Source organism: Vespula vulgaris, chromosome 1 (assembly GCF_905475345.1).
Source record: "Vespula vulgaris chromosome 1, iyVesVulg1.1, whole genome shotgun sequence".
Taxonomy (NCBI): Eukaryota; Metazoa; Arthropoda; class Insecta; order Hymenoptera; family Vespidae; genus Vespula; species Vespula vulgaris.
Genome location: NC_066586.1, coordinates 13,026,015 through 13,049,228, shown reverse-complemented (window position 1 = coordinate 13,049,228; position 23,214 = coordinate 13,026,015). Strand labels below are relative to the sequence as shown.

Sequence of the window (23,214 nt, the reverse complement as noted above, 5' to 3'; positions counted from 1 at the left end):
TTTCTGCAGATATTTAATTCGTACCGAGCCATTTGCGGCTCCTTTTAGAACGATCAGCATTTTCCATTACTTAAAATAATATAGTCTGCCCTTTTACTTTCTGAGACTTCGATAATCTATATTACTTTCAATATAACGTATATCATATTTTGTGTAATGTGCATTTCATTGCAGTATCAAGTTTAATGGGTACTAAAATAAAAATTTTGAATTCGAAGAATAATTCGTGATATTTGGGGATTCGATATAATTTTATTAAGTGAAAAATAAACTAATTACAGATAATAATTTTATAGTAAATAGCAATAGAGGAAGAAGAGGTCACAAGTATGATCAGTTATAAAATATGGTTTATTATAAACCAAGCAATATTATGCTCAGAAAAACAGTAGTTGAAAAAAAATTTAGAAGGTACATTATCTTCAAGCATTGATTGATTTTATTATATACAAAGTAATATAATAAAGATAAGAGAATTCAATGATTTTATTATATTAATAGCAATGAAGATGGACTAATTTAAATAAGTGTACTTTTATATTTTATTATTATTTTATATGATATTTTATTTTTATATACATAAAATAAGATGAATTGATCAAATGATAATCATTTGAAAACTGATTATGGATTTAATAATATTGTAATAGGTTTTATATGATTTAAATATTTTTTACTTTTGTTTTCTTATAATGAAAGTCTTTTAGAATTATGCCAACTTTACTTAAGATGAAACTTTTTTTAATATTTTGTTTCTATTAATATACAAATTTGCATTACAAGTCATCTGTGAAATTCTATTACTATACAAGAGTTAAGGTTGTACAAAGAATTTACTCTCACATGAACTAAAAGTTAGTCATTTAAATAAAAGATTTGCTTGGCAATTGCAGTTACTCCAAGAAAGTTAAAATAGAGTTTTTAAAAATAAATATTCGGAGATAAAAATAAATATTGCGAGGTAGATCTTCTGTTTTGTTTTTATTTTGTTATAACATTTTCTCTCTTTTTTTTAAGAATCTTCGGTTATATTTAATATATAATTAAATATAACCTTCGTTAAATTTAATAAAAAATACTAGAGTTTTTAAAAAATGTAAACAAAATTATCTTCGTATCAAATTTTTTTTTATATTCTTCACACCATAAATAAAAATAAAATAGGTTATTAGACAGTGAAAAATATTTAGACATCATAAAATGTTTTTACGCATTCTTTTATACGCAAAACAAATTAAATTTATGAACAACTGCGTTACAGAATAAGTCTTTTTAACCTTTTCACAAACCAATTAACAATAGGGATTTTGGCAGTACGGACTTGACAAATGTTTCCACCATGCAACTTTTCATTGGACTGTCTTTCAATATAGGTAAGTATTAATCGTTGATTAATAAGAAAACCAATTTACGTAGTTTAATGGTCAATAATTGACTGTTTTCTAATAAGAAAACTAAGATTAATATTTTTGATTAATTATTTATTATATGCGAATATAAGAAATATAAATATTATTTTGTCCAAATAACACATTTGGGGAAATTTACAAGTGACCGTTATCGGTATTGAAAACACTGTCTATTTTTTGATTTGAATGTTTGAAACATCCTACAGTTAGAAAATTATGTCCGACTTCATTGTGATAGATTCATAACAAATACAGTATATTCTTTTAAAGATATTTTAAAAATAATTGTGTCCTTATTTGTGAAATCAATTATAATTTTGTAAATATTAATCTTTTTAAATATAATTCAGTGAGTTCAAGCGAGAATAAAAACGAGAACTGAAGGAAGGCCTAAGACTATTTGATATATTTCAAGAATAATTAAGAAAATTAATTCTATTTAAATCACAATGAAATCTGCGTAAGTTTATCAATACATTCATAATATGTTATACTTTTTAAACAATTTGTTGTTATCGTATATAGTTTTGTCTTTGTATACCAAAATTTATACTAAAATGTAAGATTTTGTAGCCTTTATCTCTTATTGAAATACTGATACAAAAACGATATAAAAACATTTTATTATAATTATTTTATTTATATGTTTATTATTTCAGACGTGGAAAAATGTTAGGGTTATCCCGTAAACCAATTAATCGTATAAGAGGTACTAACATGTTATGTAAAGATCCTGTACAAGTATACTGTCGTTTAAAACCTATGCAATTTCCTAATGATATATCGTGTATGAGAGTTATATCAGATACGACAATAGTAATCACACCACCAGAATCTGCAGTTAATTTTCGTAATACCAGTAATAAAGAAATACAAACTACATTTACTCGTGTATTTCCACCAGATGCTACACAAAAAGAAATATTTGATACAGTAGCTTTACCTTTGGTTGAAAATCTTATACAAGGAAGAAATGGTTTGTTGTTTACATATGGGGTAACTGGCAGTGGTAAAACATATACTATGACAGGGGATTCTTCTCAAGATGGGATTATGCCCCGTTGTTTTGATGTTATATTTAATAGCATTATGAATTATCAAACTAAGAAATTTGTATTTAAACCTGATAAACTCAATGGTTTTGATGTACAAAGTGAAGCAGATGCAATGTTAGATCGACAAAGTGAAATACATGCTGGTCTTATGTCTCAGAAAAATGGAAAATCTGGGAAACTGTAAGTTAAATGAAATAAACAAGTTTCAGTTTATGTCGATATTACAATACATTTATGGATTTAGGATATACTAATTATTTATTTTTTATTAGACGTAAAATAGACAGTGACAGTGATAGTAATCCTGTTATAATTCGCGGATGCAATGAAGTCCAAACTCTTACTATTGATCAAGATAACGCATATGCTGTATTTGTTACATATGTTGAGATATATAACAATAGTGTATATGATTTATTGGATGATGATGATGTTAGAGCTAAGTATGTTCAATGTTCATAAAATCATTGTCATGTCATTTTTTTTTTGATACAGTATTGAAGTACTGTATATTATACATTATCCATTAATATTTTGTTGCAATATTTAGAACATTACAAAGTAAAATTGTCAGAGAAGATGGTAATAAAAACATGTATGTCCATGCTGTCACAGAAGTGGAAGTAAAAAGTTCTGAAGAAGCATTCGAAGTATTTCATCGTGGTCAGCGAAAAAGACGTGTTGCTCATACCGCTCTTAATGCAGAATCAAGTAGATCTCACAGTGCATTTACTATTCGTCTTGTACAGGTATTATTTTACTTATACATTTTACACACACACATTTATATATATACACACACAGGCGCGTATATTGCTTCTTATACTCGTGAATCTAATATATCAGTAAATAGGCACCTCTAGATTGCGAAGGCGAGCAAGTTATACAAGACAAACGTGTGATATGTATAAGTCAATTATCATTAGTTGACTTAGCTGGAAGCGAGCGTACAAATCGTACTAAGAATACGGGGCAACGATTGAGAGAAGCAGGTACATCTTTTAATTTGTCCTTGAAATATTTTTCTTTACAAAAAACCAATTATATATAATTTGTATATAGGAAATATAAATAATTCCTTGATGACTCTTCGATCATGCATGGAAATTTTAAGAGAGAATCAAATACAAGGAACTAGCAAAATGGTGCCATACAGAGATTCAAAACTTACACATTTGTTTAAGAATTACTTTGATGGGGAAGGACAAGTCAGGATGATTGTTTGTGTTAATCCAAGAGCAGATGATTATGATGAAACAATCGTACGTTATATAATATATGCATACGTATATACATTGTATATACATTGAATATTTCTTTTAATCACATTTTTATATTATATCTGTGTAGCAAGTGATGAAATTTGCTGAAGTAACTCAAGAAGTACAAGTAGCAAGGTCTACAGTTACAAAACTTGATCTTGGTTATACACCTGGAAGAAGACAAGCAAATAAAGTATATAATAAACAAAATTTAAGATTATAATGTCTAATAGCTTTTAGATATTTTAATGAAATAATTTTTTGTATAGATATTCAAAGAAGCAAGAAATAGATTGGAGAAAGAAGGTCGTGTAGAAGCTAATGGTTTAGAAATTGATATAGGTTTAGTATACAGGTAAATCCAATAATTCGTTCAATACAATATTAATTAATTTTAATTGTTTTATTTTTACTCATTTTATTTCTTTTTATAGCTTGGGTGGACCATTTCCTGAACTAGAAATGAATAATCCACACAATGATCAAATCATAACAAATTTAATGCATTTCTTAGAACAAAGAATAAATAAACGAAATATATTACGGGCTGATTTACAACAAAAACGTAAGACATTTATTTTAATTATGTCATTTTGTATCTAACAAAAAACACATTTAATTTAATTATATTTTTATAGAAAATGAATTCAGAAAAATGCTTTCATCGACGGAACAAGAAAATATTAGTTTAAAAGTAGAAAATGCTGCATTGAAAGCTTCGAATTCACAACAAAAGAAAAAGATTTTAGCTTTGGAAGGTCATCTTGGAAAAACAGAAGCGCAAATTGATAGTTTGATTTGCAAATTAAATAATGCAAACGAAACAATAAAAAATATGCAACAAGAATTAAAAGACAGAGATATGGCATTAAATCAACGTTTGATAGATAAACAAAGGGTCAAACAAAAATATAATACCAAGATACAGGTAGAAACTGATAAAATGAATAAAGAATTAGAAGTAAAACTTCGTCAACAACGTGAACAACTTCAAAATCAAATGAAAGCGCAAGATGATAAATTGAGATTAGTGAAACAAATTTTAGTTGATGAAAATGATATTAATTCAGAAAAGATTGTATCCAAGGATGTACCATCTGTTACACCTGTTCGTGTAGCAGATGTTACAAAAAGATTAGTACCTTGTACGGATGGAAGATCACGCAAAGATAAAGCAATGGTATCAAATCCGAGATACAGACGGTCTCAAAGTGCAGATAGATGGATCGATCATAGACCTGGAGCACTTGTTCCTCTTGGAACAGTGCTTCAACCATTAATGCGTAGGAGACGAAGTGTTAATCGACTTACAGATCCAAAAGAAATTACAGACGGCGCGTCTAGGTATTGTCTTGTAGCACAAGAACATGATACGGATGGAGAACTTGAGACAAAACTTTATAAGGGAGACATTTTACCAACTTCTGGCGGAGGAGCCCAAGTAGTATTTAACGACATGGAATGTTTAAAACAATTATCACCAAAAGCAAGAAAACGTAGTGGACCAGCAGAAATAGATGCCCAAACAAGTTTGACGAATCACAGTTTAGAAACGCATAATAAAAGGCCACGGGTAATAAATTAAATATAATCTTTGAAAAGAAAAATCTCTTTTCAAACTTCATAACATTTTGATACAATTTGCTCTATAATAAGAACATTACTTCAAGAGTTTATATTAAATCTATGTAATATTCAATTAAACGTTTTTTATCATGTCTTCTTTAAAATAACAATACTAGCAGTTCTATATTATAAGGAACTTTTTAATATTGTAGATTCTTATAGAGACATCACACTAATATTATATGAACTTATTTATTATATTTAAAAATAAGAACATTTCAATTTTTAATTGATATATTCTATTTTTATACAATCAAGATCTTAATAATAATAATAATGATGTTTTTTATATGAAGTATTTTAATAAAATATTATTTACTTTTTTAAGAAATGTACAGCTTTTAACCAGAAATCAAAAATAACAATTGTTTTAAAAACTTTTCCCAAAAAAAAAAAAGAAAAGAAAAAAAACTATCGAGAAGTTAATTTTTATTTATATGAAAACCAGTCGACATTAAATTTTACAGAAATTTTTCGAAAAATGAAATGATTAAAAAATATTAAAATTTGTGTATGAATAATTATTATAAATGATTACAATTTTTTTGATTACTAATAACCATTATCGATAACGGAAATTGTATTTGATTACGCATAATTATTATTAACAACGAAAATTTTTTTCGATTACAAAAAATCATTATCGTAAATTACTTTTTGATTATCAGTAACCATATTACTCACGAGAATTATTTTTTGGTTACTGGCAATCATTATCAGTAATAAAAGTTTCGTTTTAATTAGAAATAATCGTTGGAACAATACTACAATCATTAATGTGTAGAAGACAAAGTATTAATCAAGGATGTTTCCTAATCTTTGCCTTTTGCTTTGTGAATTCTTTTTTTCCTATATAATAAAAGATCTCTCTTTTATTAAATAAAAGCTGCAACCGAATTCTTGATTTTTAATTGTAATTTAAGATTTAATTACAATTTATAAAAATTTCTTAAAAATAATTGGCTTTTCTGCGATTTCAACGTTGCTTTCATTCAAATGAATACTTTAACAATATTTTGGATCATGATCCATTCTTTTTCTAATAAAGCGTTCTTTTTTTTTTAATTTTTACAAAACTTTTTGTGCTCTATAAGTTACTGTGACATACTATATATTGAATTCCAGCAAGTTCAAACAAATTCGCGGTTTTTTCGAACGTTAATGATCCAACAAGTATCTGAAAAAGTAATGTATTATTAATAAACTAAAATGTTGAGTATAATAATAAGAGGAGCTACATTAATATGCTTAAACGCCAGAGTTTTTAATATTTTTACAATTTGATGAACACAATCTTAAATTTCAATTTTATTTTCGGAAAAAATGTATATATGTTCGGTATAAATGTATTTATTGACAGAATCTTTTGTTCTAATGAACACAAATATTCCGTTAACGTTTCTACGTATCATGAATACATGATTGTTCCTTTCTATATTTAAAAAATCCTTATCTTCTTTAACTTCAATAAAATTTTCATAGAATTGAAAATAATTCGACAACTTTCAACATATTCCATTATAGCATATTCAATTATCGCTACGGCAACGGGCAGAATTTTTTAAGTATTAAATTTATTTAAAACATTTTCGAAACTCTCTTTTAAATTATCGGTTATGTCTTTCATGAAGCTCTTTTTATCGCCATCGTATATATTTGAATTTACTTATTTTGGATTATTTGAACATTAATTCTTAGTATTGCTTAGTCATACCTTGTAGCTGTATCTATTTTTAACGAAATCATTCGTTATTTACATGACTTTTTAATCATATTTTTTTAAACCATATTTTTTAAGAATCCATTAGATTTGTTGAAATGATTACTAATATATTTAACTCTTTGAATATTTGTTCTGTAAGAACTTAAAATGATTTACAATCAAGTATAGATTTGAGATTATTTTTCTAACAAATTTAACATATGTATTTGTCACTTTTTTGTAGAGAATTTAACGAAAAATGTTTTTCTTCTATCACAGATATTTTTATTACTATTTAATCCTCAAATTTCTCCCTTTTTTTTCTAGATATTTTTAAATGGCTTATAACCATATACTTTTTTTTAAATTCGTAATTTTTCAAATTTCAATTCATTTCACTCTCACTTTTGTTACTATCAAAATGAAAAAATTTGCGTACCAAAATTTTTCGATTCATGATATTAATACGAACACGAAATTTAATGTAAATTAATAGCAATAATAAAATAAGATTAAATTATTGAACTAATCATGATTTAATAATCTATTATAATAATAATTTATTGTCGTTTAACATATCAGAGAAACAGTCTATCGTGATCCCACCAACTTACTGAACTAAATTGTAGATTGTACATATTGTAATACAAAGGGATTAGTCCTCCATGTATTGAATATGTAAACATCGCAAGACGTAAACAAGAAGGAAGGTGATCTCCAATTGTTTGATGAGGCAGAGAACAAATTCCAAAGAGCTTCTAAAAATAAACAATAACCAAAAAAATACGTGTTATAAAGACTGAAATAATAATATATTGGAATACATAATGCTACGTATAGTCAAACTTGCTACAATTTGTCGAGCTATTCCCGCTTTCATAAGTTACTACTTTTACAAAGAACATTTTCAGTTCCGAAACTGATACTGGGCGATAAATAGTACAATTTATCACTCCATAATTTTTATAAACTCTTATTTGTGAAACTTAATATTGATTTTACACGTTAGTTAATAAAATATATAATTATAACCAAGTTTTTATTCATTAAAATATATAAATTTTATAATTCATTGTAAAATGAATCATCGTTCATATTCATCATTCATAAATACTAATTATTAATAATATTAATAACAAAATTTTATGATAATTAAAGCCAGAACAATACTTCCCCATCGATATTGATTAATCAAACAAAAGCTGTATCATATTGATTACTCTTAACCAAGACGAAACTTTTGTCATCGATAATGGTTACCGAAAAATAATTCTCGTGAACAATAATAGTTACCCAAAAAACAATTCGCAATAATGGTTATTTATAATAGAAAGATATTCTCACTGTCAATAATGGTTATGCGTAACTAGAAACAATTTCCGTCATCGATTATGGTTACCAATATCTAAAACAATTTCAGTCATTTATAATAGTTATTTATAAACAAAATCGTTTAAAGAAAGTTTAAGATTCTCATGCCATAATTTTTAAAATTTAGATTGTAACAGTTATGGTCTTTTGTTCTAAGACTTTTATATAAACGTTTATACTATAAAAAATATCTGAATAATTATAATGATTATGTGTTCAGAATAATATTGAAAAACATCGGAAAAGAAATTAAATTATTATTTTTTACTTTCGATTAATATTAAACACATATTCGGGATCATTCATTTTTATTTATTATAAGATATATGTACGTTCTTAAAAATGATTTTATTACGAGAAACGGGTAATGAGAAATATATGAAGAATATTACATTATAATCGCGCACTCAAAACACACTTAATCTGCATAATGTTATACTACAGATATATTTACCGATTAAAATTTTTTCTTTTTATTATAAACGTTGTCGACGCAGTTGATTATCCAGTTGAGCTAATTGACTGCGAAATCCATAATTTGGATGAATATCGCGTTTTTCACGGACTATCCGTATTGCGTCAACAGCCAACATATTCTTCTTTATCATCAAGTATGCTAAGACGCACGTTGCACTACGAGATACTCCCAGCATACAGTGAACAAAAACTTTACCTAATATATATGCGGATATTATAATAGAGATATTTTAAAAAATAATATTATTGGATTATCTGGAAAATTTATTCCACTTTTATATACACTCAATTTCTTTTATTAAAAATATAAAAGAATTTCCAGACAATACAATAGTAATATATAATCAAGGTAAGTTAACCACTGATTTTGATTATCTTTTTTATAGATGCAATCAATAAAAATATTTTGAACAAAATTATATAGTTTTTAGATGATACACATGAATTATATTATTTTTATAATATATGTTCAATAAGACATTAATGTCTTCTGTAACTTATTATTCCTTTAATGATAACATTCTTAATAATAAAAGTGTGGAATGTTCTGAATTCAATTTGATCTATATAAGTAAATATATAAGTAAAATGATTCTATTTCGTTCATGAATGATAAAAAAGATCTGTTTAGTGTATCATATCTTTTTGCAGACAAACTGCGTAAATTTTTTTTTAAACATTTTTTAGTAATTACATATGCAATAAAGATAATAAAAATTATAAAACTTGATATCCCAACATGTCTATAAATATATAAATATGTACATATGTATTAAAATTTACCATTACTAGAAACAGCTTCATCGATAAAAGACGCTGCAGTGTGGAAATACTTGCTTATGTCAACAGTTGGATGATCAGCCAGTGATAATCCAAGATATTTTATTGTTGTATTTACATAATAATCTTTACCAGTATTTACAAATCCAAATGTCTTCCCTTCTGCAGCATTAAGTAAATGTGTTATACCAAGCATCTTGAGATAACTTTTATTTTTTGCTGTAGCACTGTTAAATTAAATAATTTATTAATTTAGCACTATTGTTATAACACTGTGAAAAGATGACACAGATTATTTTTAGATGTAGGTAGTGGAAAAAGGACTCAAAAGTTTTCTCTTACATTATAAAATAAAATCTGAGATCTTTCACTTGCAAGGTGACTATTCTTCCAACTTAATTATCCGGTAGACACGACCCAGACTGTCGTCATTCTTTCCACTCCTAATCTACATAAACCATAAATTCAATAATTCCAATGTAGATACTAACGCATCTCCTATATATATTCCAGGATATACTTCATCACAATCAATTTCTTGTTGTGCACGATAATACTCAAGATCATCCCGCTCTGGATCAAAACCAGGCAGTGGTTTGAAACCAGTTTTTACAGAATGCAAGGTTTCTGTTAGGTGACGTTCTGTGGTTTCACCACCTGGTAAATGTTTCCTAAAATCCTATAAAGAAATATTTTATGTTAATTTAAGAATTATATATATTATATAATATAACAAAGAATAGAAGAAGACTTTATTTTTTATATGAATAAATGAAGATTAAAGATTGTGATAAAATGAATTTAAAAGATTTAAGCATTAAACAATTGAAAACTAAATAAATAATACATATAAACTTGAATAAGCACAATAAAAAAATCATTAAAATAAGTTTAATTTAATATTAGAAAAATATTTTATTTTATTATATATCATCAGTTACACTTAAAAGCAAAAAATTAGTATTTAATGCACATTAGATACTTTTTAAATCTCACCCTATCTGCATCGCGCCACGAGAGTCTCATCGTAAAGACTTTAATCTAAGGAAGTGAATTCCGAAAATCAGCAAAACACGGTAAGACGTACGCCCGGGGAGACATTTTATTTATTTTTAAATAGTCTTACGAAACGTCAATCAAGCTAAATCTAGTTCGTGAAGGCAAAAACGAATGTAACATGAAACAACGCAACTTAAAATGTTTACATACAAAAATATGTAGTCAAAACTACATTACTCACATCGTTTTGCAGTTCGCTGTTATTATCCATAAAAATGAATTTAATAAAATAATTTTGCGTTGTTAGAAAAGTTTATTACAATACAAGTAGAATCGAAACTACGATTACGTGAATTATCCTATATTTTATATATATTTATATATCTATTTTATTTTCTCTATGTGTGTGTATATATATATATTTATTTATAACGTTTTTGAAATTATATATATTTACAAATTTGTGACATGACTTTGCAATATCATATAAATACTATTTTATGTATAGAGTTACTTTAGATAAACAAATCTCTAAACATCTATAAAATATAATAACATAGCAGTGTCGCCAGTTATACCATATTTTCATTCCCTATGTATCCTACGTATCAAATGAAATTTCTCTAAATCTTTTTCATTTTTATTAAAAAATGTTAAAGTATTTTTAAACGTACCTGAACATAAACTTATTAAATCGAATATATTAATTTAAATTTTGAATATACATGATATGAGACAAGACAAATAAAGATTTGTCGGAGATATATTTAAAATTAGTGAACAATCTATTTTTTGAATAATGGATATAAGCAATAATATAAAGCGTAAATAAATATAGAGTATAATATATTGCGAAATATTTAAATTATGCGCAAATTAAAGTCGATTATTTCTTCTAATCTTATTGTGTATGTGTGTGTGTGTATATATATATACATATATATATATATATATATATATATACACGTATAATAAATATAGATATGTGTTCAATCGAGAAAATGGATTTGTTACTATATGGTCTTGAGGTTTTTAGTTTTGTTTATAGTATCTACTGAAATTATCTCTATGATCTGTTGACAGTAGATAGATATATAAAATATTATTAATATATTTTTTAAATATTACTCCGTAATATAGGAAAATAATTAAAAGTAGGTGGGAATCATGGATTTACTTAGTGATGACTCATGACGCAAGTCAAATGCCTAAGAAAATATGGCGGTGATACAGGCACGATCAGTGATACTTCTTTGATATTGTCTAAAGTATATATTTTCTTTAAGGTTACGTGTATAATCGCTTCTATCGCGATATTAAAATTAAACGATAAAACGTAAAAATGAGTTTCTTTACCAAAGTATTTGGTGGTAAAAAGGAGCCAGTTGCTCCTTCAACGGCCGAGGCAATTCAAAAATTACGTGAAACGGAGGATATGCTAATTAAAAAACAAGACTTTCTTGAAAGTAAAATAGAACTTGAAATTCAAACTGCAAAAAAAAATGGAACCAAGAACAAGAGAGGTATTTTGTCTATTACTTTAGATAAGTCTCCAGCTTGTTTTTTTTTCCTTTTCTTTTGACAATTAAAATTAATATCAAACTAAAGTAACTTTTAATGGTTAAGGACATCTGTCATTATGACATTTTTTAATACTTTTATCAAGCTTTGTTCCATTGCAATTTTTTATTACTTTAAACTCCTTCCAACTTTTATAACTTTAAATAATGTATGTGTATATACGTACATATATACTTATATGATATTATTTAACATTTAATTTGTAAATTTATTTAATTAGCTCTCTATTGTTTGATATAACTAATGATAAGGTATTTGTTCTATATTTATATATTATCTACAGCGGCTATCCAAGCTCTTAAAAGAAAAAAACGTTATGAAAAGCAACTACAACAAATTGATGGTACTTTGTCGACGATTGAAATGCAAAGAGAAGCTCTAGAAAGTGCTAATACAAATACAGCAGTTCTTACTACTATGAAAGGGGCAGCAGATTCATTGAAAGCTGCTCATCAACACATGTAAGAAATTGCTTTTTTTTTTATAATATATAATAATTTTTTCTTTATTGAGAAATATTTAGATTGGAACAATTAATTGAGCTTTATAGTTTGTTTTTTATAATTTCTGAACATATGTGTTAATGCTATATGGTTGCATTAGGATTGTGTCAAAAATTTTGATATTTTTTTTATTATAGGGATGTTGACCAAGTTCATGATATGATGGATGATATTGCTGAACAACAAGATGTTGCTCGAGAAATTTCTGATGCAATATCTAATCCTGTAGCATTTGGTCAGGACATAGATGAAGAAGAACTTGAAAAAGAACTAGAAGAACTTGAACAGGAACAACTTGATAAAGAATTACTTGGTATCGAATCTACAGATGAGTTACCAGCAGTACCTGCTACGACTGTTCCAGCTGTTCCATCTGTTCCTGCAAGAACTCGTACAAGTAATGATTCAAATGGCAATAAAAGTGAAATATCTAACAGCATTTTATATATTCGATCAATATTATATAATGTTATTATTTAAATTCTATTTACTTTTTACAGAAGCTAAACCAGAGGAAGATGAAGATTTAAAAGAATTAGAAGCATGGGCATCGTAATTAAGTTGAATTTCTAAAAAAAATATTACCAATTATTAATCTGTACATTGGTGATTTTACAGAGTAATAGCTTCAACATTTAATATCAATATCTTGTATCAATTAATTTGAAATTCCTAAATATAGTATTTTATTTTTTATGCACAGTTGTTAGAAAGGAGAAACAAAGAACAAAAATCTGTCAAAATCAATTTGCGACTGTTGATTCATAACTTGTAATTATAATATCGAAGCAGAACGTACTTTATTGAATTTCTTATGGTTTTTCTTTTTTAAGAGAAAGTAAATATTTACAAATGAATAATACATTCAATAAATGCTATAACTATCTTTATTAGAATAAACAGATATGTGCTTTATACAAAAATTATATATCGAACTATTATTACAGTACCAAACTAATATACAAAAAATCTTATCATTATGATATCTCATTCTTTTGTATATAAGTAATAATTTAAATAACAGTTTTAAAAGAATGCTTACAGCATTAAAATTGTTTGTAATAAATAGGATTTTAATTATTATATAAAATAATATATAAATAAATTTAACGAATACAATTAATTGAAAAACTGCAAATATATAATTTATATAATTGAAATTGCAATTTTTTGTAAATTTATAATTTCACAAGTTCATAGGCACTACAGAATAATACACGGGAAATAACGTGTAATATGAATTTATGAATTTTTATTGCTTCAAAGACCAAAAATTTGGTATAATTCTTTTCAAGTATGTCCCATTCTTTGCACAGTTTATATATTTGTAAATAAATGTTACTAAAATAAATACTTGAAAGTAGTATAGTGCAAATTATATGCTATAAGCTGTTAATTTTACAATAGCTAACAAAAAGACTATGGATAAGAAATAAGATCAAGAAACTGAAATTAATATGTAACTTCTTTTTTCCTTTTTTCTATCCACAATCATCTTTGACTTATGAGATCTTAATATATTTTCTCATGTTTTTATATATGAAATATATAATGACAAAACGCAGTATTTTTATCGTGATATATCGCTTTGATAAGATGTAACTGGAGTAGGAATATATTTTTTATTGAGTTTACTGTTTAAGGCAGGAATTGGTAAAGGGTGAATATGGGGTTTTGCAGAAAATCTACACCCAGCAATATCTATTTCATAATGTGATGTTGGTTCCATTATAAAATCCGTAGTAACAACATTCGTGTTGTTTTGAAGATATTTCATACCAGGTAAACTAATAAAACCAAGACATATAAGTTTTTCTGTAGCAAACCCATATCTATAAAAATGCATTTGTTATTAATAAAATAATTATAAGTAAAATATAGAAAAATCTTTATTGTACGAATATATGTGCTCTAAACTCTGAATTTATTACGAATATTTACCCTGCAGATGTAATAGTTCCAACAAATTCACCATTTCGATATATAGGTTCTCCACCCCATGCCCATATATTTTTATTAGTATCAAGTTCGTTGAGCATAAACAATACTAGTCTCTTAGTGACACCTTGTTCTTTCTGACGTTGTAATGCAAATTTTCCAATGAAATATTCTTTCTTTAAAATGTAAAGAAAACTTTTAAATATCATATGTAAATACATTTAATGAATAACTGTTTACTTACATCCAGTTTAACACTGTATCCACATCCTGCTTCATAGGGTGTAACGAATGGTGTCAACTCTTCTGCCCAAAAAGGAATAAAACGTTCTATCCTCATGAAGCGTTGTGTGAGCACACCAACATCGCGCACACCATAATCTTTACCAATTTCCATTAACGTTGAGTATACGTGCAATGCGTATTCGGAAGGTATATATAAACAATATCCAGATTCACCGGTATGTGTAAATGCCATAACCATTACATCAGAGGCATAAGCGACATTTACTGTCTGTATAACAGAAGTACAATTTTTAGATTTATATATCTACATTGCTATAGTAAACTTGGTACTCACGGGTCTATCAATAAATTACAAGTACCTTGTAAGTGAAAGGAGAGAGATTAATGTCTGAATTAGAAAGCTCAGAGAGTAATTCAGTAGATTTAGGTCCTACCATGTTAATAACTGTATATTTTGAAGTCACATCATTAAGACCAACAGAATGATCGTATGGTAAATGCCTGTGTATTAAAAAAAATACTCTAGTAAGTAAATTATTTTTATAATAATAATAAAATATGATTTATATAAAATCGTATTACGTGAATTATACCCAATGATACATCTATTTATCAGATTATATTGAAGTCAATAAAACATTTTCAAGTACTATTAATTACCTGGACATCCATTGATAAATACGTGTTTGTTGTGAAGTTGGTGAAACCATAAAGTAACTATTTTCTGCTTGACGAACTAGCATACAATCATTCTCATAGCCACCTCTTTCATTTTGCATACCTGTATGCACTATACCACCAATTGGTATATTTGCATTATTGGAACATAATTTTTGTAGGTAATTTACTACTTCCAAGCGACTAGACTATATCAATCAAAATGTAAGTATTTAAAATTTGAAGCAATCATTTCATTCCAATTGAAATTTATTGTAATTATTTATGTCTTCTATACTTACTTTAATTTCAATTTTAGAAAATGAACTCATATCTATTATTCCTACACCCTCTCGACATGCTTGAAATTCTTCCTTCATAAAGTCAAAAAATTTAGGTTTATAAAAACTTCCTAATGGCATAACTGGTTTCTTTTGTCCTCCTTTCAATATAAATAGTATAATTGAATAAAACAAACTACTATACATATTGACATCATAGAAATAAAATAACATTTACTCACGACGATAGTTTGAATCGAAATAAAGTGGACGTTCATATGCCATTTTAACACCAAATATAGCCCCATGCTCCTCGAGAACAGAATACAACGGCGAACAACGCAATTTACGGGCATATTTGTATTCACTTTGATGAGGATAGAGAATAGCATAATTTCGTCCAACTATTTCTTTAATTCTTTGCTGTAAATATTGTTTATTATTATGCAAATCTAAAAATCTTTGCACATTAAATGGAAGGAGTTCTTGGGTAGATTCACCGTTTATTAAACATTCGGCAACTTCTTTTCCAATACCTCCCGCTCCTTGCAAAATTAGATGAATTATGAAAGTTGATAGAATATTTACAAATACGAAGATTACATATACTGTTTACCTTGTAGCGAATTTCCATTCATTCCCACAGCAACAAAGTAGTTTTTCACTTCAGGACTTTCACCTAAAATCCATCTACCATCCGGAGTAAAATTATCTGGATAATTATATATATCTGGTTTCTTTAAACTTTTCAGAATTGGAATTCTATGTAAGATTTTATCCCAAAGAGGTTTCCAATGAATAGGATCATCCTTTACGTGTCGTGTCCAGTTTTTAGATGGAACTAATCCATTTTCAAATGCAGGCTTGGCTTCAGCTTCAAACCAACCAACCAATAGACCACCTGTTTTATATAAAACAAACAACTTTACTTAATTTCATATAAATTACAATATATTATAATAATAATATCATTTTCAGTAATGATGTCAATTATGTTATACAAAATATACCCTGCCATTCTCTTATATACGAATATGAGTCGAAATCTCGAACGCATGGTAGATTTATTTTCAATTCTGGTGATAGAGGAGGTGTAATTGCATAGAAATGTTCTGCAGGATATGCTGGTATTCTTACAGGTGGATTACATCTTAAACCCAATTCACGAGCCCACTATATTGTTAATTTAAAATACAAATTCATATTGTCAAGTGGATGTCAAATGAAATGTTAAAATTAAATGAATTAATATCAGCTTTACCATTCCTGCACAATTAATGAAATATTCACAAATAACTATGCCCTGATTAGTTCGCACACTTTGTACAGCTTTATTTTTAGTATAGACTTGTTCTATTCTGCAATTTTCAATATATTTTGCTCCTCCTTGTTTGGCTAATCTTGCTAAAATTTCACAAATAGCATTAGGATCTGCTACAGCATCTTCTGGTACCCAAATGGCTCCTTCAAGATCATTTACATGCAGATATGGATGTAATTGTTTCAAATGATCTTTATCTAAAATCTATTCACAACAATTCTTTTTCATTTAAATTAATTTTATGATATTTTATATTATAATTCTTACCTCGCAATGTAAACCAGTTGGAACATTATATGCCATTCTTCTTTTCAAAGCTATTATCCTATCTTTCGTTTGTGCTAAATTTATGCTCCCACATTGTTTCAATCCTATATCATATCCCATTTCTTGCAATTTTTGATATAATTTAATACTATAAGAAATCAAATTCCTGTGAGAGATTGGTTGGAATAAACCAAGAATTCCAGATCCAAAACATGATGTCCCACTACCGATCCTATAGATGTATTAGACATGAAAGTGATATTTTTGATTTTAAATTATGAAATATAAAATAATGAAAATAATTGATAATAATTGATTAATAAAATTAGATTTTACCTGCTTTGTTCCAATACAAGAACATCATGCCATCCGTTAAGGACAAGGTGATAGGCGACAGAATTAGCAACTGTTCCTGCACCTGCAATGACAATCTGTGATTGAGATGGCAAAGTAACATTTTCACTTGAGTAATTTAAGTAATTTCTACAATTATTAGCATTCTTGCTAATGCAAATAACTTTTTTATATCTATAGACTTCATTTTTATTGGTTAAGTATGAGTAATGTTTTCTATTCTTTCTTATATCTTTCTTTCTTAGTAACAATATGCGAATACATATTTTATGAAGCTGACTTAACATCAACTTTATTTTTCCTTAACGTTAATTTCACTGTTTAGTCGGAAAAAATATACAAATTTCAAAACACTTCAAAGGCTCTCTATACGTTTTGCCGTATATAGAATACTTCACCAATTAGAAATATTAAATTAATGTGTATGTACTACTATTTAATGAATTGTGAATATTTGTAAAGAAATAATTTAGCAGTACTACTAAAATCTAAAATTGAAAATCTATTTTGGAAGAGGAAGAAAATCAAAGGAAGAAAGAAATAATTTCAAGTACAAACTTAATTTCTTACTGAAATTAAATTCATGTTATATAAAACATACAATTTAATGTTGATTTAAATTATTATAATCTTATATATAAAAAACTTACTTTTAGAGAAAAAGTAATGATCGATAGATCACATGATTATTCAATGTCAACTGTTTGAATAAGCCCGGGAAAATATCAATCAACTTAAATCGATTTTCTTGATTTTTAAATAAATCTTTTATTTTGATCTTCATCTATTATGAATAATTTATCAAATGAATTTGGTAATTCTGCTAATGTCACTAGTGAAATTTTCTCAACAACGATATGATTTGGTTAGAATATTAACATTTAAATTCACAAAACCATGTGGACGGTTATTTTAACATTCTTTATATCAAAGACATCATGGATTTTCCTGTTTGTTGTATTGTATATCGCCACTTTTATTGTAATCTTAGTAAGATTATACAACAACATATTTAAAAATATTTAATATTATGGAAATTATTTTAAAGAAAACGAATTATTAACATTTTATTTCAGAATAATGATGACAAGGAGAGACTAAAGAAACGTGTTAGTATATCATAAATTGTAAAGAGATATAATGGAAAATCCTACACATTATGTGTGTATATATATATATATATATATATATATATATATATATTAATTATTATATTTATTTATCATCTTTCTATACTATATAATTTTATTATAGATTTTGGACGAAGGAAAAAATGCCGAGATTATTACGTTCAATAAAGTAATTTATTATTATAGATTATTTCAATTACTAATAAACATAGTTTATTTATACTTTTTTTATATTGACATTTAATTATTTCATATATATTTATGAGTAACAATAAATATACAATGCGTTTAGAATCAAGAAAATATGGACATAAAACTACAAACACTTACGGAAAGACTTACAGAAAAGGAGCGTATGGTTAGATTTAAATGATTTGATTATATATTTTATAAGAGTAATTCGTAGTTTAAATATTGCATACTTTCTTTTTCTAAATATTTCACTAATGATTTATTTCTCATAAAATGGAATAAAATGTAGCTAAAACAGTCGCAGTATAAAATAAAAAGTGTAGAAAAAGCATTGAATGATATAGAAAATAAAACTTCGACTTGTCGAAGTCGTTACAAATCTTTAATGAGCGATCTGAAATTAGATGTCCATAAAACTGAAGAAGAGGTTTGTCCTCAACGAATATTTTTACATATCATATTAATATTTCACATAAATATCGATCTTATTATTAGGTGAAATCTTTACAAAGCCAGGTTTCAAATTTGTCTCTTCGACGAGAAGAATTAAAGAAGGAGGTTGTAAAGGTATTAAAAATAAGCTACTGTCATTATGGACATAAATATTGTATGGATTAATACTTATTAATATGTCATAATAGTAAAAAATTATCTGTTGAAAACAAATATAAAATAACATTTATGATATCGTCGTTATAGCAACAAGAGGAATATGAAAAGATGCTTATCCAGTTTACCAAAGATCTAGAAAACAAAGGAACAGGATGCGGTACGTTGATATTGAAATTATTTTGGATTTATTATTATTATTTTTTTTTCTTTCATATAGTTTCCGGGTGTGAGAAATCCAGATTTTCTCTTTACAAAGCTTCTGTTGGTTTTCGATTACGGTCTATGTAGGGAAATATTTCCAAATAAAATACTATTTGTTTTTAACTTTAATCTCTGTTATTTCTTAAACAATTCATAATATTCATAATAATCGATAATTGTTATATCTTAAGACAATTTTTTATTTACTATAGGCTTTCCTATTCATTTTGTATATATACTTGAAACATTTATTCTCGTAAAATTCGATGACAATAAAATATTTAACGCAAAATATTTAAATAAAAATAATTATTTATATAATTATTAAGATCATAATTTATATATTTAAAAAATAATTGAATAAATTTCATTCAAATTCATTTTGAGGAGAACATGTAATACTCAACAATTTTCATAATAAATATTACCTATGCTTATAATATATGAATGCATTAACAACGAATTAAATAAATAAATATTTAATCTAATATTAAATTATAATACTTATAATAATATATAATATTAATTACATATTTGCATGTAGAAGAAAAATTATGCGGAACGACATATTAAAGCGCTTTCTCGTTTTTTCGTTATCTTGCCAATTATATTTTTCTTCTTCTTCCTTTTCCTTTTAATGTATCAGCATTTTACGCATAATTCTTAAAATAATTCATTCTATTGATTTTTATAATAATAATAATAATAATAATAATAAAGAAAAAAATTATAGAACCGTAGCGCATGCACTATAATATGAATAATTTTGATCAAAGTAATATATATATATATATATATATATATATATATATATATTCTTTGTTATTTTTTTTTATAATATTTTATCGATAAAAATATCACATATTACATCAAGATTATTTTAACTTTTATATTGATAACTAAATCATTGTTATTTGAGATCTTGTCAGTGAGTCAGTCATTTATGATTACATCGTAAAACGTACATAATAATTACATCAGAATACAGTATTTCTTTTGATTGATTTAGCCATTTCGGTTTCTCTTTCGTATGATATCTTCCGAAAGGATAAAAAAAGAAATCTCGTATCGCCTGTTTGTATTGTAACATCGTTGTAATTAATAAAATTAAAGGAAAATAAAAAATGAAAAGAAACTTTCCATTTGAACGAATATTTGACGCGTTTTTCACTGCTTTTTCTTATTTTCTTGTTTTTTTACTTTCTTTTTTCTATTTTTATATTCTCTTTGCTTACAACTCAGTATGATGCGAAGGGAATTTTTTGAGTACTGCGTGATAAAGATTATAAAAAGCGTAAAAGCTAACGCTTAATATAATAACGAGAGCAGAGCCAAAAATCCAAGAAAGAAAATTTCCATCTATTATGTCCGAAGCTTCTTTCCTTTTACGTGCACTGATCTCGCCTAGAGTCGTTCCCTTACGTTCTTCCATCAATTTCTTCATATTCGCTAATTTTTCTCGCAATTCATCTACGGATTCGGCGATATCTTCAATCGATTCACCTTCCGGAAAATCTAGAACTGTAATGGATATGGAATACAAAATTGATAACAAACATGTACGTTTGTTTAATACAAAAAAAAAATTAAAAAGAAAAAGAAAACAAAGCAAAAGAAAATAGATATGTTTAAATAATGTGAGTAGTTTTATCTACTAGTATACAAATCGGGAAAATACGCTAACATTAAACAAAATAAAACACTTGTTATTAGAAGGAATTTTAATAAAACGATTTTAAATTTTCTATTTTCTTTATGATGATAATTCATAAAAAAAATTATTTATAGATTCTACAATATATTTGATTTGCATTATTTTCATAATATTCTATTTGTAATCAAATACATATATCGTATACCTATAATTAATTCTTAAGAAAAATTATAATTTATTAAAAATGTGAAATATACATATATAATGCGAGGACATGTAATATATCACAAAAAGATATATATATATATATATATATGTGATATATATGATATATCACAAAATATATATATATATATGTATGTATGTGATATATCACAAGAAGGTGTGTGTGTGTGTGTGTGTGTGTGTGTGTGTGTGTGTGTGTGTGTGTGTGTGTGTGTGTGTGTGTGTGTGTGTGTGTGTGTGTGTGTGTGTGTGTGTGTGTGTGTACAACAATATTAAATTTTTTGAGAAATTTTAATATGTATTTTATTAAGGAAAAACAAAAAAATAGGAACATATTTATTCAATAACGTTTATTTCATGATATGCCCATACTTACAGCTTCCTGGCGTACAAGTATGCGTTACGGCTTTCATGTCGTTTTTATTTTCTCTATTTTCAGATCTGTCTGCTCAGAATGGTCCAAAGGCTGAGAGTCGACACTGATATTGATCACGTAGCATCACGGGTGTAGCGCGATTCTCTCTTCCGAAAGTGGCGCCCAGTTGATCTATCGACATGATGTACTCTTACGTATACTTGTTTTATTATTATTAATTTTGTTTTTATTTGAACTAATACGTTTATCTATAATTTACTTTAGAAAAATAACCTTTTGCAATAAAATTTCCATTTGAAATATCATGATGTAATGATTTGTAATAAATACAAAACATTTCTAAGAGAGAAAAATAATAAAAACTATATCGCCGTATCAAAGACTGTCTTAGAAAAGAGACAGAGTATTCTTTATAAAAAAGAACTCATTTACGATATTAAAAAATATATCACATCGTTAACTGAAATATAACACGATAAAAAAAAATAACACCAAATGATAATGAAAACGATTAAATAAAAGAAATCGAATTTCCGACTTGAATTGTAAATTGTATATCGTAGACTGCCTCATAATTTCTCTCAATTCACAATATGCACTCAAATAACTCAAATAAACGTAACCAATCATAGGTCCCAACAAATAATTGCAAATGGTTGCAATCAGAAATGCGTGATTTGATATAAGCCAATCAGCTTCGAGTTTGCAAATTATTTCAACAGGATTGGTTAATAATGGCTTGCTATAATTGGTTGAATCAAAAAGCGTACGTATTTAGTACACATGTTTTTTAAATATGTAATTTAATTAGTAAGAAATACCAATGAACTTTATAGTAATATTGAATGAATTATTTATATATCTGTATATATAAACTTTACATTGGATTATAGTGGCTTAGTTTTATGAGAATAGTGAAAGGTTATAATGTATCGAATGAAAATCAGCCATTGCGAGGGCGCTCGTTCCTATTGCTTGATCGGGCCAGTGACGAG

The 23,214-nt window shown here is 26.5% G+C and overlaps 6 protein-coding genes across 12 annotated transcripts; 3 read left to right on the top strand and 3 right to left on the bottom strand.

The window, feature by feature from the left end:
- Window positions 1-9: 9 nt before the first annotated feature.
- LOC127066271 (kinesin-like protein KIF23) lies at window positions 10-5,573 on the top strand. Its single transcript, XM_050999784.1, has 11 exons — window positions 10-1,373; window positions 1,760-1,869; window positions 2,069-2,644; window positions 2,737-2,907; window positions 3,015-3,213; window positions 3,318-3,456; window positions 3,527-3,726; window positions 3,815-3,919; window positions 3,996-4,081; window positions 4,161-4,291; window positions 4,365-5,573. Exons 2-11 carry the CDS (start codon window positions 1,859-1,861, stop codon window positions 5,309-5,311), a joined length of 2,565 nt encoding a protein of 854 aa, XP_050855741.1. The 5' UTR covers window positions 10-1,373; window positions 1,760-1,858; the 3' UTR covers window positions 5,312-5,573.
- Window positions 5,574-6,595: 1,022 nt separating this feature from the next.
- LOC127066313 (dual specificity protein phosphatase 3) lies at window positions 6,596-11,201 on the bottom strand. 4 transcript variants are annotated; one of them, XM_050999903.1, is made up of 5 exons: window positions 10,679-10,826; window positions 10,174-10,361; window positions 9,686-9,909; window positions 8,880-9,098; window positions 6,596-8,459 (listed from the first exon to the last, which is right to left on the bottom strand). In XM_050999903.1, exons 1-4 carry the CDS (start codon window positions 10,706-10,708, stop codon window positions 8,902-8,904), a joined length of 639 nt encoding a protein of 212 aa, XP_050855860.1. In that variant the 5' UTR covers window positions 10,709-10,826; the 3' UTR covers window positions 6,596-8,459; window positions 8,880-8,901. The 4 variants fall into 4 exon arrangements, with proteins under 4 accessions (XP_050855860.1, XP_050855852.1, XP_050855842.1 ...); XM_050999895.1 differs by having other exon boundaries at window positions 6,596-7,812; XM_050999885.1 differs by lacking the exon at window positions 10,679-10,826 and adding an exon at window positions 10,923-11,201 and having other exon boundaries at window positions 6,596-9,098.
- LOC127066294 (charged multivesicular body protein 4b) lies at window positions 10,670-14,668 on the top strand. Of its 3 annotated transcripts, none has more exons than XM_050999844.1 (5): window positions 10,670-10,758; window positions 11,968-12,204; window positions 12,546-12,723; window positions 12,903-13,186; window positions 13,266-14,668. In XM_050999844.1, the coding sequence occupies exons 2-5, from the start codon at window positions 12,024-12,026 to the stop codon at window positions 13,319-13,321; spliced, it is 699 nt and encodes a 232-aa protein (XP_050855801.1). In that variant the 5' UTR covers window positions 10,670-10,758; window positions 11,968-12,023; the 3' UTR covers window positions 13,322-14,668. The 3 variants fall into 3 exon arrangements, with proteins under 3 accessions (XP_050855801.1, XP_050855791.1, XP_050855811.1); XM_050999834.1 differs by lacking the exon at window positions 10,670-10,758 and adding an exon at window positions 11,668-11,835; XM_050999854.1 differs by lacking the exon at window positions 10,670-10,758 and having other exon boundaries at window positions 11,876-12,204; window positions 12,903-13,162.
- Window positions 14,230-18,554, bottom strand: LOC127066244 (pyruvate dehydrogenase phosphatase regulatory subunit, mitochondrial-like). Of its 2 annotated transcripts, XM_050999744.1 has the most exons (13): window positions 18,480-18,554; window positions 17,812-17,893; window positions 17,476-17,707; window positions 17,149-17,412; window positions 16,898-17,060; window positions 16,504-16,788; window positions 16,130-16,432; window positions 15,909-16,048; window positions 15,610-15,815; window positions 15,309-15,450; window positions 14,948-15,217; window positions 14,707-14,879; window positions 14,230-14,597 (listed from the first exon to the last, which is right to left on the bottom strand). In XM_050999744.1, the coding sequence occupies exons 3-13, from the start codon at window positions 17,593-17,595 to the stop codon at window positions 14,336-14,338; spliced, it is 2,328 nt and encodes a 775-aa protein (XP_050855701.1). In that variant the 5' UTR covers window positions 17,596-17,707; window positions 17,812-17,893; window positions 18,480-18,554; the 3' UTR covers window positions 14,230-14,335. The 2 variants fall into 2 exon arrangements, with proteins under 2 accessions (XP_050855701.1, XP_050855691.1); XM_050999734.1 differs by lacking the exon at window positions 18,480-18,554 and having other exon boundaries at window positions 17,812-18,362.
- Window positions 18,555-18,622: 68 nt separating this feature from the next.
- LOC127066345 (DNA repair protein RecN-like) lies at window positions 18,623-20,093 on the top strand. Its single transcript, XM_050999961.1, has 7 exons — window positions 18,623-18,819; window positions 18,906-18,938; window positions 19,084-19,128; window positions 19,252-19,317; window positions 19,441-19,578; window positions 19,647-19,718; window positions 19,851-20,093. Exons 1-7 carry the CDS (start codon window positions 18,727-18,729, stop codon window positions 20,049-20,051), a joined length of 648 nt encoding a protein of 215 aa, XP_050855918.1. The 5' UTR covers window positions 18,623-18,726; the 3' UTR covers window positions 20,052-20,093.
- LOC127066343 (uncharacterized) lies at window positions 20,077-22,662 on the bottom strand. Its single transcript, XM_050999946.1, has 3 exons — window positions 22,493-22,662; window positions 22,220-22,390; window positions 20,077-21,485 (listed from the first exon to the last, which is right to left on the bottom strand). The coding sequence occupies exons 2-3, from the start codon at window positions 22,254-22,256 to the stop codon at window positions 21,196-21,198; spliced, it is 327 nt and encodes a 108-aa protein (XP_050855903.1). The 5' UTR covers window positions 22,257-22,390; window positions 22,493-22,662; the 3' UTR covers window positions 20,077-21,195.
- Between the last annotated feature and the right edge of the window lie 552 nt (window positions 22,663-23,214).

What these genes read in the sequence shown, in the direction of transcription:
- LOC127066271 (XM_050999784.1), top strand. An exon ending in GATATAGGTTTAGTATACAG is followed by an intron (nt 4,082 to 4,160) that starts GTAAATCCAATA and finishes TTCTTTTTATAG; the next exon opens with CTTGGGTGGACCATTTCCTG. An exon ending in GGCTGATTTACAACAAAAAC is followed by an intron (nt 4,292 to 4,364) that starts GTAAGACATTTA and finishes ATATTTTTATAG; the next exon opens with AAAATGAATTCAGAAAAATG.
- LOC127066345 (XM_050999961.1), top strand. Translation starts at nt 18,727, where the DNA reads ATGTGGACGGTTATTTTAACATTCTTTATATCAAAGACATCATGGATT. An exon ending in AGATTATTACGTTCAATAAA is followed by an intron (nt 19,129 to 19,251) that starts GTAATTTATTAT and finishes CAATGCGTTTAG; the next exon opens with AATCAAGAAAATATGGACAT. An exon ending in TTACAGAAAAGGAGCGTATG is followed by an intron (nt 19,318 to 19,440) that starts GTTAGATTTAAA and finishes AATAAAATGTAG; the next exon opens with CTAAAACAGTCGCAGTATAA.
- LOC127066294 (XM_050999844.1), top strand. Translation starts at nt 12,024, where the DNA reads ATGAGTTTCTTTACCAAAGTATTTGGTGGTAAAAAGGAGCCAGTTGCT. An exon ending in TGGAACCAAGAACAAGAGAG is followed by an intron (nt 12,205 to 12,545) that starts GTATTTTGTCTA and finishes TATTATCTACAG; the next exon opens with CGGCTATCCAAGCTCTTAAA. An exon ending in AAAGCTGCTCATCAACACAT is followed by an intron (nt 12,724 to 12,902) that starts GTAAGAAATTGC and finishes TTTTTATTATAG; the next exon opens with GGATGTTGACCAAGTTCATG.
- LOC127066343 (XM_050999946.1), bottom strand. Translation starts at nt 22,256, where the DNA reads ATGAAAGCCGTAACGCATACTTGTACGCCAGGAAGCT. An exon ending in TACTTGTACGCCAGGAAGCT is followed by an intron (nt 21,486 to 22,219) that starts GTAAGTATGGGC and finishes TATCCATTACAG; the next exon opens with TTCTAGATTTTCCGGAAGGT.
- LOC127066313 (XM_050999885.1), bottom strand. Translation starts at nt 10,952, where the DNA reads ATGGATAATAACAGCGAACTGCAAAACGAT. An exon ending in ACAGCGAACTGCAAAACGAT is followed by an intron (nt 10,362 to 10,922) that starts GTGAGTAATGTA and finishes ATTTCTTTATAG; the next exon opens with GATTTTAGGAAACATTTACC. An exon ending in GGAATATATATAGGAGATGC is followed by an intron (nt 9,910 to 10,173) that starts GTTAGTATCTAC and finishes TTAATTTAACAG; the next exon opens with TGCTACAGCAAAAAATAAAA.
- LOC127066244 (XM_050999734.1), bottom strand. Translation starts at nt 18,116, where the DNA reads ATGTTAAGTCAGCTTCATAAAATATGTATTCGCATATTGTTACTAAGA. An exon ending in CAACTGGTTTACATTGCGAG is followed by an intron (nt 17,413 to 17,475) that starts GTAAGAATTATA and finishes TGTTGTGAATAG; the next exon opens with ATTTTAGATAAAGATCATTT. An exon ending in GTATATAAGAGAATGGCAGG is followed by an intron (nt 16,789 to 16,897) that starts GTATATTTTGTA and finishes TATATAAAACAG; the next exon opens with GTGGTCTATTGGTTGGTTGG.